This window comes from Lichenostomus cassidix, unplaced genomic scaffold (assembly GCF_008360975.1).
Source record: "Lichenostomus cassidix isolate B80296 unplaced genomic scaffold, HeHo_3.0 HiC_scaffold_37, whole genome shotgun sequence".
Taxonomy (NCBI): domain Eukaryota; kingdom Metazoa; phylum Chordata; class Aves; order Passeriformes; family Meliphagidae; genus Lichenostomus; species Lichenostomus cassidix.
Window position 1 is genome coordinate 1931169 of NW_028147279.1, and position 13946 is coordinate 1945114.

At 49.7% G+C, this 13946-nt stretch overlaps 1 protein-coding gene across 1 annotated transcript; it reads right to left on the reverse strand.

Annotated features, from left to right (window-relative positions):
• Positions 1-10625: 10625 nt before the first annotated feature.
• Positions 10626-13185, reverse strand: LOC146423605 (olfactory receptor 14J1-like). The gene is made up of 2 exons (XM_085044603.1): positions 13002-13185; positions 10626-11591 (listed from the first exon to the last, which is right to left on the reverse strand). Exon 2 carries the CDS (start codon positions 11566-11568, stop codon positions 10651-10653), a length of 918 nt encoding a protein of 305 aa, XP_084900729.1. The 5' UTR covers positions 11569-11591; positions 13002-13185; the 3' UTR covers positions 10626-10650.
• Between the last annotated feature and the right edge of the window lie 761 nt (positions 13186-13946).

Genomic DNA, 13946 nt, shown 5'->3' on the forward strand with positions numbered 1-13946 from the left:
AAGGGAAATGCAGAGAGCCCTGGAAGTGCTGCAGTGCAGCCAGGCTGCTGGGAAGGGCACTGCAGCCCTGCCCTGGGCCAGGCTGAGGGTGGATTCTCATCTCAACCTGCACTGGGCATTGCAAGGGGCTGTTGCCATGGTCACTTCACTGACCACTGCTGGGTTTGGGTGCCATGGCAACCGTGAGACGTTCAAGTTTCCTTGGAAACAGTGGGGACATACTGGGGGACACTGGGAATGCTGAGGGGGACACTGGGACATACTGGGGGGGACATTGGGACATACTGAGAGTGACGTTGGGGTGGACTGGGACATACTGGGGGACACAGGGAATGCTGAGGGGGAAACTGGGCTGACTGGGATGGACTGGGATGGACTGTGAGGGTACACTGAGACATCCTGGGACATACCAGGACATACTGGGCGTGATACTGGCCAATACTGGGGCAACCTGGGGATGCTGTGAGTGATACTGGGGGATACTGGGACATACTGGGGACACTGGGGACACTGTGGGGAATACTAGGGGACACAGGGGAACACTGGGAGTGACACTGGGATGAACTGGGACATACTGGGGGACATTGGGAGGAAATGGAAGAGACTGGGAATGAACTTGAGTATCCTGGGGGGGCCTGGAGGGGCACTGGAGTTGTACTGGGCTGAACTGGGCTGTACTGGGAGGGATGGGAGGGATTGATTAGGCTGTTCCCGCCTCTGTCACCACCCATTGGTCACCACTGCCGCCCATCACTCAGCAGCCAATCAACATCCGGATATGGGGCTTAGGGGCGGGGTCTGGAGGTGATGCCATTTTCGTCTCATTTTGCCTCTAACTCCCATCATGCCCCTTGTTCTCTGCCCCCATATGCCCCGTGTGATAAATACATATCATAATGTTGGCTTTTCGCAAATATCCCAATGGATACTCTGTGGATTGTTTGAATTCTTTTCTTACAGAGGTAGCCTGGCTGGGAAAAATTGCTGTGCAATGATGACTAAGGTCTTTCTTTCTAGTACCAGCTGAGTTTAATAGCAGTAAAATAGCTGTTCTGGTTGGATTCGAATGCTTGAAGTGTCTGCTTGAACTGGATCCCATCCCCTGGCCGGACCCTGCCTCTGACACTGCAACTATCAGCTCCTGGCGCTGCAGGAACCACAATCTGGGAGTGAGAACAGATCAGTGACAGACGACTGCGCATGCTGCCAGGAGGCGGATCAGTTCCCAGAACGTGCAAAAGAGTTTGGAGAGAAATAGGAATATGTGTAACTGTTTATGAATATGCATTAGGCTGAAGGGTATGGAAAGGGTGTCTCTGTCCATTCCAGGGGTGCTTTTCTGGCTGAATGCCAAAGCACCCAGCGCTGACCTTTTGCTTTTATCTGTCCCCTATTGTCTTTTATTAAACCTTTTTCATCCTAACAGGAGAGTGGACCTCGTTTGTCACAGTTCACTGGAATAAACTTACAAGTTTGGGTTTTCATTGGACAGGTTGTTTGGCAATAATAGCCTTTTTAATTCTCTGTCTTGTCCTTTTCAAAACAGTTACAAACAGTTCAAAATGTTAAAAGTAAACCAAAACAAGTCATGATTTCCTTAGCTTTATCCACCACCTGAGTAAAAAGAGAAGGGGGAGATGTGGGGTTGCAGAGGGAGAGGCCCCCATGGTCCCATGAGAAACCAAAGAACCTGAAAGGATGCAGAAAAGGATTGATCAGCACAGGATCTGAAGCAGATCAGCAGATTCCTTCTCCCCCCTGGGAAGAATAACAAGCTGTATTGAGAAACTGTGAAAAGGCTGAGAAAACAACTAAGAGAGAACTTATCACACTGAAAAGTATATCTACTGTATGGCTTTGTAATAAAATCAGAATTCACATACAGTGAGTGATTCTCATTCCTACCCTAAATGGCACCACGACTTTCCATGTCAAACCCTGCAGGGCAGGGACAGCTCTTGTGGCACAATCCCTCCTGGCCAAGGACACAGTGCTGGGAAGGTCTTTCTATGCCAGCAAAGGAAAGCTCCTGGCTCAGGGTCACCTTTCCTGCTCAGCCAGACACCCCAAGTTCTCCAGGAGCAGAAGAGAATTCCAGCATTCCCACAGGCTGTGTGATGTCATAGCATGGACTGTGACATCACAGAGCACCTGTATGACATCACAGAGCACCTGTATGACATCACAGAGCAAGGCTGTTACATCACAGGGCAGATGAATGGCATCACAGAGTGGGCTGTGAGGTCACAGGAAAACTGTGTGACATCAGAGAGCAGACTCTGACATCATAGAGGCAGGCTGTATAAAATCACTGGGCAGCTGTGTGTCACAGTCCACTCATGAGCACATGCGTGATGGTTCATACCAGCTACGATCTCAGAGTGCAAAAAAGAAAAGAAAACACAAAATCCAACAAGTCAAGGGCGTTAAGTTTCAATCCAAGGGGGAACTTTATTCATTTGGCCTGTAAAGCAGCCTGAGATAGAGAGAGAAAGAGAGAAAATTGGGAAAAGATGGGAAGATGGGGAGGAAAGGGAAGGAAAGGGACTATAGCTACCCCCACGGGTCCACAGACGTCCGGCGTCCCTGGTGTCCCGGTCAGTCGGCGTTCCTTGGCCTCTGCAAAGATCGATGTGATCTTTCGGTGGGGAAGATCTTCGGAGTTCAGCCACTCCAAAGCTGTCTTTTATGCTAGTCCATACACCTGGTCCCTCCTTGCCACCCGCCTTTGCTCCCCCTTAATTCTTGTGGAGATTTGCCAAACTCCACTCGACAGGGCCAAGGGAGGAGTGTCCGAGGCATGGTCGGCAGGGTTTTCACAATGGGTGTCAGGGCAACGGGTGCAAAGCCTTCGTCACATACCCGCTTTGGCAGCACAAGGGCTTTGTTCTGTATCAGCTCAGGCAGGGGCAAAGCATTCGCTCCGTACCAGCTTTGGGTAGGCACAAAGCATTCTCTGCGTAAGTCCTGCACCTGTAGTTTCTGATGAGAAATGTTGAGACAGAACTCGATTCTTGGATCGACCCTTACACCACCCGGTGGCTCAACATTTATCTTCAGGACCAGTTGTCTTCTTCGTGATGAGTCGTCTTCTGGGTGAGTTGTCTTTCTTTATGATGAGGTGTCTTCTGGATGAGTTGTCTTCAGGACCACATGGTGGTAACACCAAGGAAGGGGGAAGGAGAGAGAAGGGAAGGAGGAGAAACAAGACAGGAAAGATTTTTACATTACTTTTTGCCATGCAGCTTGCTCAATATGAATCAATGTGAAATCAGATTTCAGAATTTGGTGGGAAGCAACTGCAGCTGAGTAAGAGACGTCACATCCCATGATTTCAGTAAAATTACAAATATTTGTATGATTACTGGTATAAGCTATTACATTTTCTACTGTGATATTACTACAAACAGTTCATAAGCATACACAACCTTTGCCAATATAGATTATTACAGTTTTAGGGTTAACTTCAGGATGAAGTTCAAAATGGCAAACTTTTTGGTCAGTGTCTAAACAAAAATCTCGTGTTCTGATGGTGTTACTTTCACAGATAATTCCTAGTTGTTCCCGCACAATGCAGCATTCCAGGTCTACCATTTGCCATTTATCATTCACCTTTTGGGCCCATGCTCTGTGCTCGAAAGGATAGAGTATAGTTCCATTGTGGTTCAAGCCTAATGTGAAAACAGGATAAATCAAAGATACTGAAGCATTGTGAATAGTTAATACATAAGCTGTAACAGTGTTATTAACATGATTATAGGTAAAATTTACCAAGATTGGAGGTTCTTTTCAAAATTGTTAGCCCTATCCCAAATTATTTTTTGGATTTCTGCAGGAAAAAGGCCTTCTTAAAGGCTGTTGCATTTTTGTCAGATCAAAAGTTGCAGTAGCCAATTTATTCAATAATACCTCCTAATCAATGCTATTTAGAACCCCCAATCTAGTTCCTAAAAACACCAGTCAGGTCTCTCGATATTCATCTCCAGGAAAAAGGGAGCAACCTTTCTGAGAGACCATTCTGGTTTAAATAATATTTGTTGTTGGCTGGTGTTTCCAATTACAAATAGTATTGAAGACCAGGTTCCACTTTTCTGCATCTTGCTTGAATTTTTTCATCAATGATACTGGGTAGGGTTGTAACCCACGCATTCTTATCCCAAACCCACTCATTTTTATCCCAGACCCACTTAGACGAACAGTAAACTATGTCATCATGCATTATGACTGCAGCCAAATTTGGAAGGTTATTTTTGGGATAATTCCTGAAAGAGCTAGGATATCCTACAAGAGCTTGAGACCAAGGCCATTCATTATTATTTTGGTTATGGGTAGGAGGTGTAATGCAGAAAAGTGTGAGCAACCTAATCAAAATTTTGTATACTATTTTCAGATTTAAGTCTTCAATTTTAATTCATATTTATTCTATAGAAATTCTTAAAGTCCCACGGGGTTCTTCTGCAAAAACAAAAATGGAAAACTTGCCCTTTTCAGGCAAAAAGGAGTTAAAATGATGGAACAATAAACCAGGCATTTACTGTTTGGTGTTGGGAAAAAGGAGGGGCCACCCAGATGGCTGAGGCAGGTTTATCTTGGCTGATATCCAGTCTCTCTGTTTCTTGGATAGACAGGTTTTTTGAGGCTTCTCCAATTTGTGCATCGACTTCAATGAAAGCCAGGCTTGCTGCAAACAAACCTTTCTCCCAAGCAGTATAGCTTTTCTCAGTATCCTTAAAACTACAAGAATAAAATCCCACAATAGCTGTGATTAACAAATCTCCTTTTTCTGTTTTAGTGAGCTGTTTAATATAAATCTATTCTCCACTTCCCTGCCCACCACTAGGAAATGGAGTTTCTAGTCTCCCTCTACTAGAGAAAAAAGTTTGCTATGATGTCTTGTCTGCACCATCCACAAAAGGGGGCAGAAGCTGCGACAGGTGAACTTTCTTTCACAGAGGAAAAGGAATGTGGTTTTGGCACACGCCACTGGGTTACCAGTTTGCTCAATTTACCTAAAGGTAAACGATCCAATAAATCTTTAGGAATTCCTTTTTTAAGTCCTAAAGTACTTAAAGGGCCACCAATCACGTTGGACCGAAAGGGGTTTAGGTTGTGACTGTTCCTTGGCAACATCTGCAGTTTTGCTGGGGCAGAGCAGTAGGTGATCCTCTGCCTCTGTGTCGATCAATGTGATCTCACGGTGGGGAAGATCTTCAGAGTTCAGTCACTCCAGAGATGTCTTTCATGCTAGTCCATACACCTGGTCCCTCCTTGCCACCCTCCTTTGCTCCCCTTAATTCCTGTGGAGATTTGCCAAACTCCACCTGGCAGGGCCAAGGGAGGAGTGTCCGAGGCATGGTCAGCTTTGGAGGCAGGTTTTTCACAGTAGTGAATAATGGGTGTCAGGGTGACAGGAGCAAAGCCTTTGTCACACACCAGCTTTGGCAGCACAAGGCCTTTGTTCTGTACCAGCTCAGGCAGGGGCAAAGCACTCGTTCTGTACCAGCTCTGTGAGGTACAAAGCATTCTCTGTGTAAGTCCTGTACCTGTGGTTTCTGATGAGAAATGTTGAGACAGAACTCGATTCTTTGATCGACCCTTACACCACCCGGTGGCTCCACATTTATCTTCAGGACCAGTTGTCTTCTTCTGGGTGAGCTGTCTTCTGGATGAGTTGTCTTCTGGATGAGTTGTCTTCTGGTTTCGGGATGAGTTGTGTTTGGGACCACATGGTGGTAACACTATGGAAGGGAGAAGGGGAGAGAAGGGAAGGAAGGGAAACAAGACAGGAAAGATTTTTACATTACTTTTTGCCATGCAGCTTGCTCAATATGAATCAATGTGATACCAGATTTCAGAATTTGGTGGGAAGTGACTGGAGCTGAGTAAGAGAAGTCACATCCCATAATTTCAGTAAAATTACAAACACAAACATTTGTATGATTACTGGTATTAGCTATTACATTTCCTACTGTGATATTACTACAAACAGTTCTTAAGCATACACAACTTTTGCCAATACAGATTTTTGCAGTTTTAGAGTTAATTTCCTTCAAAATGGCAAATCTTTGGTCAGTGTCTAAACAAAAAATCTCATGTTCTGATGGTGTTACTTTCAGAGATAATTCCTAGTTGTTCCCACACCATGCAGCATTCCAGGTCTATTGTTTGCCATTTATCATTCACCTTTTGGGCCCATGCTCTGTGCTCGAAAGGATAGAGTATAGTTCCATTGTGCTTCAAGCCTAATGCGAAAACAGGATAAATCAGTTATTGAAGCATTGTGAATAGTTAAAACATAAGCTGTGACAGTGTTATTAACAGAATCATAGGTGAGATTTACCAACTTCCACCAAGGTTGGAGGTTCTTTTCAGAATTGTTATCACTATCCCAAATTATTTTTTGGATTTCTGCAGGAAAAAGGCCTTCTTAAAGGCTGTTGCATTTTTGTCAGGTCAAAAGTTGAAGTAGCCAATTTGTTCAGTAATTCTTCTGAATCAATGCTATTTAGAACCCTCAGTCTGGTTCCTAAAAACACCAGTCAGGACTCTCGATATTCATCTCTGGGGAAAAGGGAGCAACCTTTTTGAGAGACCATTCTGGTTTAAATAACATTTGTTGTTGGCTGGTGTTTCCAATTACAGATGGTATTGAAAACCAGGTTCTACTTTCCTGCATCCCACTTGAATTTTTTCATCAATGAAACCGGGTAGGGTTGTAACCCACTGCTTTTTATCCCAGACCCATTTAGACGAATGGTAAACTTCATCATCATGCATTATGACTGCAGCCAAATTTGGAAGGTTATTTTTGGGATAATTTATTATTTTGGTTACAGGCAGAAGGTGCAATGTGGAACAGTACGAGCAACCTAATCAAAATTTTGTAGACCATTTTCAGATTTAAGTCTTCAATTTTTATTCATATTTCTTCTATAGAAATTCCAAAAGTCCCACGGGGTTCTCCTGCAAAAATAAAACTAGAAAACTTGCCCTTTTCAGGCCAAAAAGGAATTAAAATGATGGAACAATAAACCAGGCATTTACTGTTTGGTGTTGGGAAAAAGGAGGGGCCACCCAGATGGCTGAGGCAGGTTTATCTTGGCTGATATCCAGACTCTCAGTTTCTTGGATACTAAGGTTTTTTGAGGCTCCTTCAATTTGTGCATCGACTTCAATGAAAGCCAGGCTTGCTGCAAACAAACCTTTCTCCCAAGCAGTATAGCTTTTCTCAGTATCCTTAAAACTGCGGGAATAAAATCCCACAATAGCTGTGATTAACAAATCTCCTTTTTCTGTTTTAGTGAGCTGTTTCTTATAGATCCATTCTCCACTTCCCTGCCCACCACTAGGAAATGGAGATCCTAGTTTCTCTTTTCCAGGGAAAAAAGTTTGCTTTGATGTCTTGTCTGCACTGTCCACAAAAGGGGGCAGAAGCTGCGACAGGTGAACTTTCTTTCACAGAGGAAAAGGAATGTGGTTTTGGCACACGCCACTGGGTTACCAGTTTGCTCAATTTACCTAAAGGTAAATCATCCAATAAATCTTTAGGAATTCCTTTTTTAAGTCCTAAAGTACTTAAAGGGCCACCAATCACGTTGGACCGAAAGGGGTTTAGGTTGTGACTGTTCCTTGGCAGCATCTGCAGTTTTGCTGGGGCAGAGCAGTAGGTGATCCTCTGCCTCTGTGTCGATCAATGTGATCTCATGGTGGGGAAGATCTTCAGAGTTCAGTCACTCCAGAGCTGTCTTTCATGCTAGTCCATACACCTGGTTCCTCCTTGCCACCCTCCTTTGCTCCCCCTTAATTCCTGTGGAGATTTGCCAAACTCCACCTGGCAGGGCCAAGGGAGGAGTGTCCGAGGCATGGTCAGCTTTGGAGGCAGGTTTTTCACAGTAGTGAATAATGGGTGTCAGGGCGACAGGAGCAAAGCCTTTGTCACACACCAGCTTTGGCAGCACAAGGCCTTTGTTCTGTACCAGCTCAGGCAGGGGCAAAGCACTCGTTCTGTACCAGCTCTGGGAGGTACAAAGCATTCTCTGTGTAAGTCCTGTACCTGTGGTTTCTGATGGGAAATGTTGAGACAGAACTCGATTCCTTGATCTTACACTAGGTTAAGAACTGGCTGGACAGGCATAGGCAGACCAAGAGAGTGGTGGGGGATGGTGCCACATCCTGTGTATGTCCAGTGACCATAAGTGACCCCCAGGGATCAGTGCTGGGCCCAGTTTTATTTCATAACTTTATTGATAATCTGGATGAAGGGATTGAGTCCACCATTAGCAAATTGGCAGATGACACCAAGCTGGGAGTGAGTGTGGATCTGCTGGAGGGCAGGAGGGTTCTGCAGAGGGACCTGGACAGGCTGGATCCAGGGGCCAAATCCAACAATAGGAGGTTTAAAAAGACCAAGTGCCAGGTCCTGCACTTTGGCCACAACAACCCCTGCAGTGCTACAGGCTGGGGACAGAGTGGCTGGACAGTGGCCAGGCAGAAAGGGACCTGGGGACACTGATGGACAGCAGGCTGGACATGAGCCAGCAGTGTGCCCAGGTGGCCAAGGAGGCCAATGGCAGCTGGCCTGGAACAGGAATGGTGTGGCCAGCAGGAGCACGGCAGTGATTCTTCCCCTGTACTCGGCACTGGTGAGGCCTCACCTCGAGTGCTGTGTCCAGTTCTGGGCCCCCAGTTTAGGAAGGACATTGAGGGGCTGGAGCATGTCCAGAGAAGGGCAACAAGGCTGGGGAAGGGTCTGGAACACAAGTGCTGTGAGGAGTGGCTGAGTTTGGAGCTGGGGTTGTTTATCCTGGAGAAGAGGAGGCTCAGGGCAGACAAGGTGGTGTTAGGTCACAGGTTGGATTTGATGATCTCAAAGGTCTTTTCCAACCTCACTGATCTTGTAATTCTCTGAAAGCACCCTTGAAGCAGCTGCAGGATGAGCCCTGGGCCTCCTCTTCAGAAGGTCCAGCAGCCCATGGCCCTCAGCTTCTCCCCACAGGCCCCAAAGCCCATCCTGTCAGTCCTGCAGAGCCTCTCCAGCTCCTCCTCACTGCCCCACAACAGGGAGCCTCACAGCCACACACAGCAGTCCAGATGTGCCCCCTGGCCTGTGCTGCCTCTGGCAAGGGAACAGCACAAGGCACTGCAGGACCCTGCAGACAATTCATGAAGCACTTGTAGGATGATCCCGCTCACCAAGGGATGTTCCCATGGTGCCAAGTCAGGAACTTAAATGGAGAGTGGGGCCAGAGAGGAAAGGGCAAACAGGGATGGGCAAGAGGAAGAAATGTGGAGCAGGAGAGAGGAAAGAAAGCAAAGGTGAAGCAAAGGAAATGCTCAGGGCTGTTTGGGGGTGGCTGCCAGGCAGCCCTAGCTCTGAGCACCAATGTCTGCAGTGGGACAGGAAACTCACAGCTCATGGGAACAAACTTTCTGGCTGACTTCAGAGGTCCCAACAAAGCTGAGTGGTTTCCCTCCCATCCCCAGCCCTTGCTGGCCCCCAGGGCTGATGGTATTTGTGCTCACTCAGGTTCATCTCCCCACACCAACAGCATGGGGTGCTCACGCCTGCTGTGTGCAATGCAAACAGGGCTCCTGAGCCAGTGCTGCCGTGTGGCTAGCACAGCTTTTTCTCATGAGAAATTTTCTTGTGTTTTATAAATAAAGATAAAGTTTCGATGTTGTTGGAACAGTGTCCCAGAACTTGGACAGTGCAGGCCCCAACACCAAACCACACCAACACAAACCAAAAAAACAAAACAAAAACACCCCCACAAACCCCAACCCACCCAACACACACTGCCGTGTCTCTGCCTGGAAGGATCAAGCAGCTCTGGGAGCTGGGGGAGAGGCCAGGGCTGCCAAGGGGGGATGTTGTTGGCAGCTCCATGAGGACGCTCTGGGACGCTGCCCTGGGCTGTCCAGCGCAGTGGGGATGGATCAGCCCCTGCTCTGCTGCTCCTTCCCGGCTCCCCCAGGGACCTTGCAGAGCCCCAGCCATGCTGTTTGCCCCCAGCCTGCCCACGGCCACCCTGCAGCTGCTCACGGGGGTTTTCTCTGCTCAGCATTGGCCTGGGCGTGTTCTGGAGAGACCCTGGGCAAGGAGCCTCGAGCCCCCAGGCCCTGCCCTGAGGCGTCAGCTGTGCCCCAGCAGTGCCCATGGCCTGTCCCTGCTGCAGCCCCGGCACTGCCACCCCCAGCACTGGCAGCGACCCCGAGAGCACTCAGGCCCTACAGCAACACGAGGGGCAGCAGGGCAGCGGGGCAGTGGCACGGGAGCAGCACTGGCAACACCAAGTGCTGCTGCTCCTTGGCACAGCTGCTGTGCCACCCCTGATCTGCCCCAGCTCTGCACACAGACATTGCTGCTGCAGCTCCACAGAAGGGAACAAAAGGGAGATCTCTGGTGAAAACATGGCTGGGACATCCTTTAGTTTGTTTAAAGCCAAGAGCACAGCTCCTCATTGACAGACTATGGAGACCACAAAGGTGGAAACAAACAAAATGAGAAATGGCACAACGACATTTATTTGTGAACATTAAAAAACTAAAACAAAGAAAAAAACCCCACAACCAAACCAACAAGAACAATCAAAGATTACTCATATAACAAGTGACTTCAAGAAATTGGCAACCAGTTTAATGTCTCTGAAATCATCCAGTCATCATTCTCCACACTGCAGCCTTGAGCTCCTGGTTCCTCAGGCTGTAGATGAGAGGGTTCAGTACTGGAGGCACCACTGAGTACAGAACTGACAGTGCCAGATCCAGGGATGGGGAGGAGATGGAGGGAGGCTTCAGGTAAGCAAACATGATAGTGCTGAGGAACAGGGAGACCACAACCAGGTGAGGGAGGCATGTGGAAAAGGCTTTGTGCCGTCCCTGCTCAGAGGGGATCCTCAGCACAGCCCTGAAGATCTCCACATAGGAGAAAACTATGAACATAAAACAACCAAAAGCCAAAGATAAACTAACAACAATGAGCCCAATTTCCCTGAGGTAGGAATGTGAGCAGGAGAGCTTGAGGATGTGTGGGATTTCACAGAAGAACTGGCCCAGGGCATTGCCCTGGCAAAGGGGCAGGGAAAATGTATTGGCTGTGTGCAACAGAGCATTGAGAAAGCCACAGGCCCAGGCAGCTGCTGCCATGTGGGCACAAGCTCTGCTGCCCAGGAGGGTCCCATAGTGCAGGGGTTTGCAGATGGACACATAGCGGTCATAGCACATGACGGTGAGGATGGAAAACTCTGCACAAATCAAGAAAAGAAAGAAAAAGACCTGTACAACACATCCTGAGTAGGAGATGTCCCTGGTGTCCCAGAGGGAATTGTGCATGGCTTTGGGGACAGTGGTGCAGATGGAGCCCAGGTCAGCCAGGGCCAGGTTGAGCAGGAAGAAGAACATGGGGGTGTGCAGGCGGTGGTTCCAGGCTACGGCGCTGATGATGAGGCTGTTGGCCAGGAGGGCAGCCAGGGAGATGCCCAGGAAGAGGCAGAAGTGCAGGAGCTGCAGCTGCCGTGTGTCTGCAAATGGCAGGAGGAGGAAGTGGCTGATGGAGCTGCTGTTGGACATTTTGAGCCTCTGGGCATGGAGACCTGTTCATGGAGGAGATAATAAGTCAGGAGAGACTTTGCAAAGCAATGTCCAAGCCCTTTCTCCCAGCCCAGCCCCTGCCACTCTGTCACCCAATTTCCCTTTTCTCAGAGCTCTTCCTCCAGCCCCATGCCTGGAGCTCTGCTGGGATCTGGCCCTGTTGCTGTCACAAGCAGTGGCTCTGCCCATGGACACTGAGCAGTCAGCTCTGCTCTGCGGCAGTGGGGACATGGGAATGGGGGACAGGGACCAGTCCTGGGTTGGATTTTGACAGACTAAACTGTCCCTGAGGCAGAGGAGCTTGGCAGCATCTCCTGTCCCAGGGCTAAGGAACAGTGACAGCCAAAGGCAGTTTGAGAGGATTTCCTGCTGTGCTCAGGGAGAACAGAGAGAACTGTGCAAGGCAAGAGGATTGGGTGTAACTCAGTGAAGGGTGAGGGGAGCTGCTCTGTTGCTTCATCTGTTCCCAGCTGCCCTTTCTGAGATCAAGGGCACTCATTGTGTTCCCCTGAAAATCAGCCTGACACAGCTGAGAGCAGAGGGACTCACAGCAGAGCCAAATGGCTCAGCCTTTCTCAGAGTCTCAGCCCCACTGCTGGCCAAGGACACTCCTGTCCCCCAGTGTCCCCTGGAAGGCAGCTCACAGCTTGGATGAGCACCCTGAGGACACACCAAGGGTCCTGGCCATGGAACTGCTTGAGGAGAGTCATTTCATTGCCAGCCTGCCAGCCTGCCCTGCCCAGAGCTGCCCAGGGCAGAGGGAGCTGGGACACCTCATTGCTGTGCTCACCCTGCACAGGAGGAGCCCCAAGGGCTGCGCCTGACCCTGCAGCTGCAACTGCCATTGCCAGAGAGCCTGTCAGCCTGTCAGCACCTGAGCAAGGCAAGGAGAGAGACAGCTGAGCCCTGAGGAAAAGCCTTTCCCTGCCCAGCCCTGCACAGCCCCTCGCAGGCAGCAGCAGTGCAGGACAGTTGCCCTCAGGCCCTGGTCAGCAGGGAATGGGCAATGGCAGGAGAGATGCCCTTCATCTCTGGTGCTGCTCTGCCGGCCCAGGAGGGGACTGAGGGCCCCGAGCCCCCGGGCTGAGGGCTGTGCTGGCTGCCAGGGGACACAAGAGCTCTGCTGCTCAGGGCAGCTGGCAGATCCCCTGCCCTGGCAAAGAGCCCTCAGGGCTGCAGGAGCTGCTCTGCAGGACAGCCCTGGGCACCCCTGGCTGCACCCCCACCTTCCCAGCCTGCAGCCATCCCTGGCAGCAGGAGCTGTCCTGCCCTGTCCCTCTGACGGTGCCCAGGGCAGCCCTGCTCTGCAGCACATCCTCCCCTAAACCACAAACACCAGCAGAGCCATCCTTACAGTCATATCAGTGCTGTCATGGGTCAGCTTTAGGAGATCCCTGCAGCCAGAGACTTACTGTGTCAGAGGTTGTGAGGATTTCTCCATGAATAAGCTCAGAATTGTCCTTCCAGTTGCTTTAAGGCTCTCTCTGCTTCACTCCTCTCAGGTACCTGCAGGCAGCACCCTCAGCCCTGCTGGGCTGGGAGAGAAACTGCTCCTCAGCAGAGCTCCCTCTTTGAAGCTCTTCTTGGTTGCCAGGAGTTCCCTCTGTGCCAGGAGCCCAGCCCTGCTCAGCAGCACAGCAACAGCACAAGGACTTTAATGAGCCTCTCAGGGATTTGGTGTTGTTTACATGAAACTCAGTCCCTGAGAGAATGTTCAAAAAACTTCTCAAGAACTCAGATTCACACTCAAAGTTTCTTTTACTTTTAATAGGTATCGCTGAGGGACACAACTGAGAAAGTGTCCCCAGGTTCCAGTTAGAGGAGAACACTGGAGGCAGTGATGACAGCTGAGGACAAAGAAGGCAAAGGTGTCTCTGATGCTGAGCAAACCTGGATGTGTTTCAGGAATGCAAAGGGCCAAGCCCTGAGCCTCAGCCCCTGGCAAGGCAGATCCTGTCCCTCCCTCAGTGCTCAGGGCTCTTCCCGGGGCACTGGCATGTGGGGATGTGCAATGCCAAGGGCAGGAGCATGGGGCAGCCCCTGCCAGGCTGCTGGGCAGGGACAAGGAGGCAATGAGGCCCCAGGGCTGCAAGGGTCACTTGTGACCTCCTCATGGCCTCAGGGCCAGGGACAGCAGCCATGGCCAAAGTGCTGCACAAGTTGGCTCTGTCAGGGCCTTGCAGCTCCTGCACATCCCTCTGCCCTCTCCAGCCCAGGCTGTCCTACGCTGTCCATGCCCTGTGCCTCTGTCCCTGCAGGCTGTCGTCATCCCCCGGCTGCCCCACCTCGCTGTCCCTTCCTTTGCTGACAGCTCTGCGTCCTGCCTGCCTCTGCCTTGGCACACAGAGCCTTGGGCT

Coding starts and splice junctions, on each gene's coding strand:
- LOC146423605 (XM_085044603.1), bottom strand. CDS start 11,568: ATGTCCAACAGCAGCTCCATCAGCCACTTCCTCCTCCTGCCATTTGCA.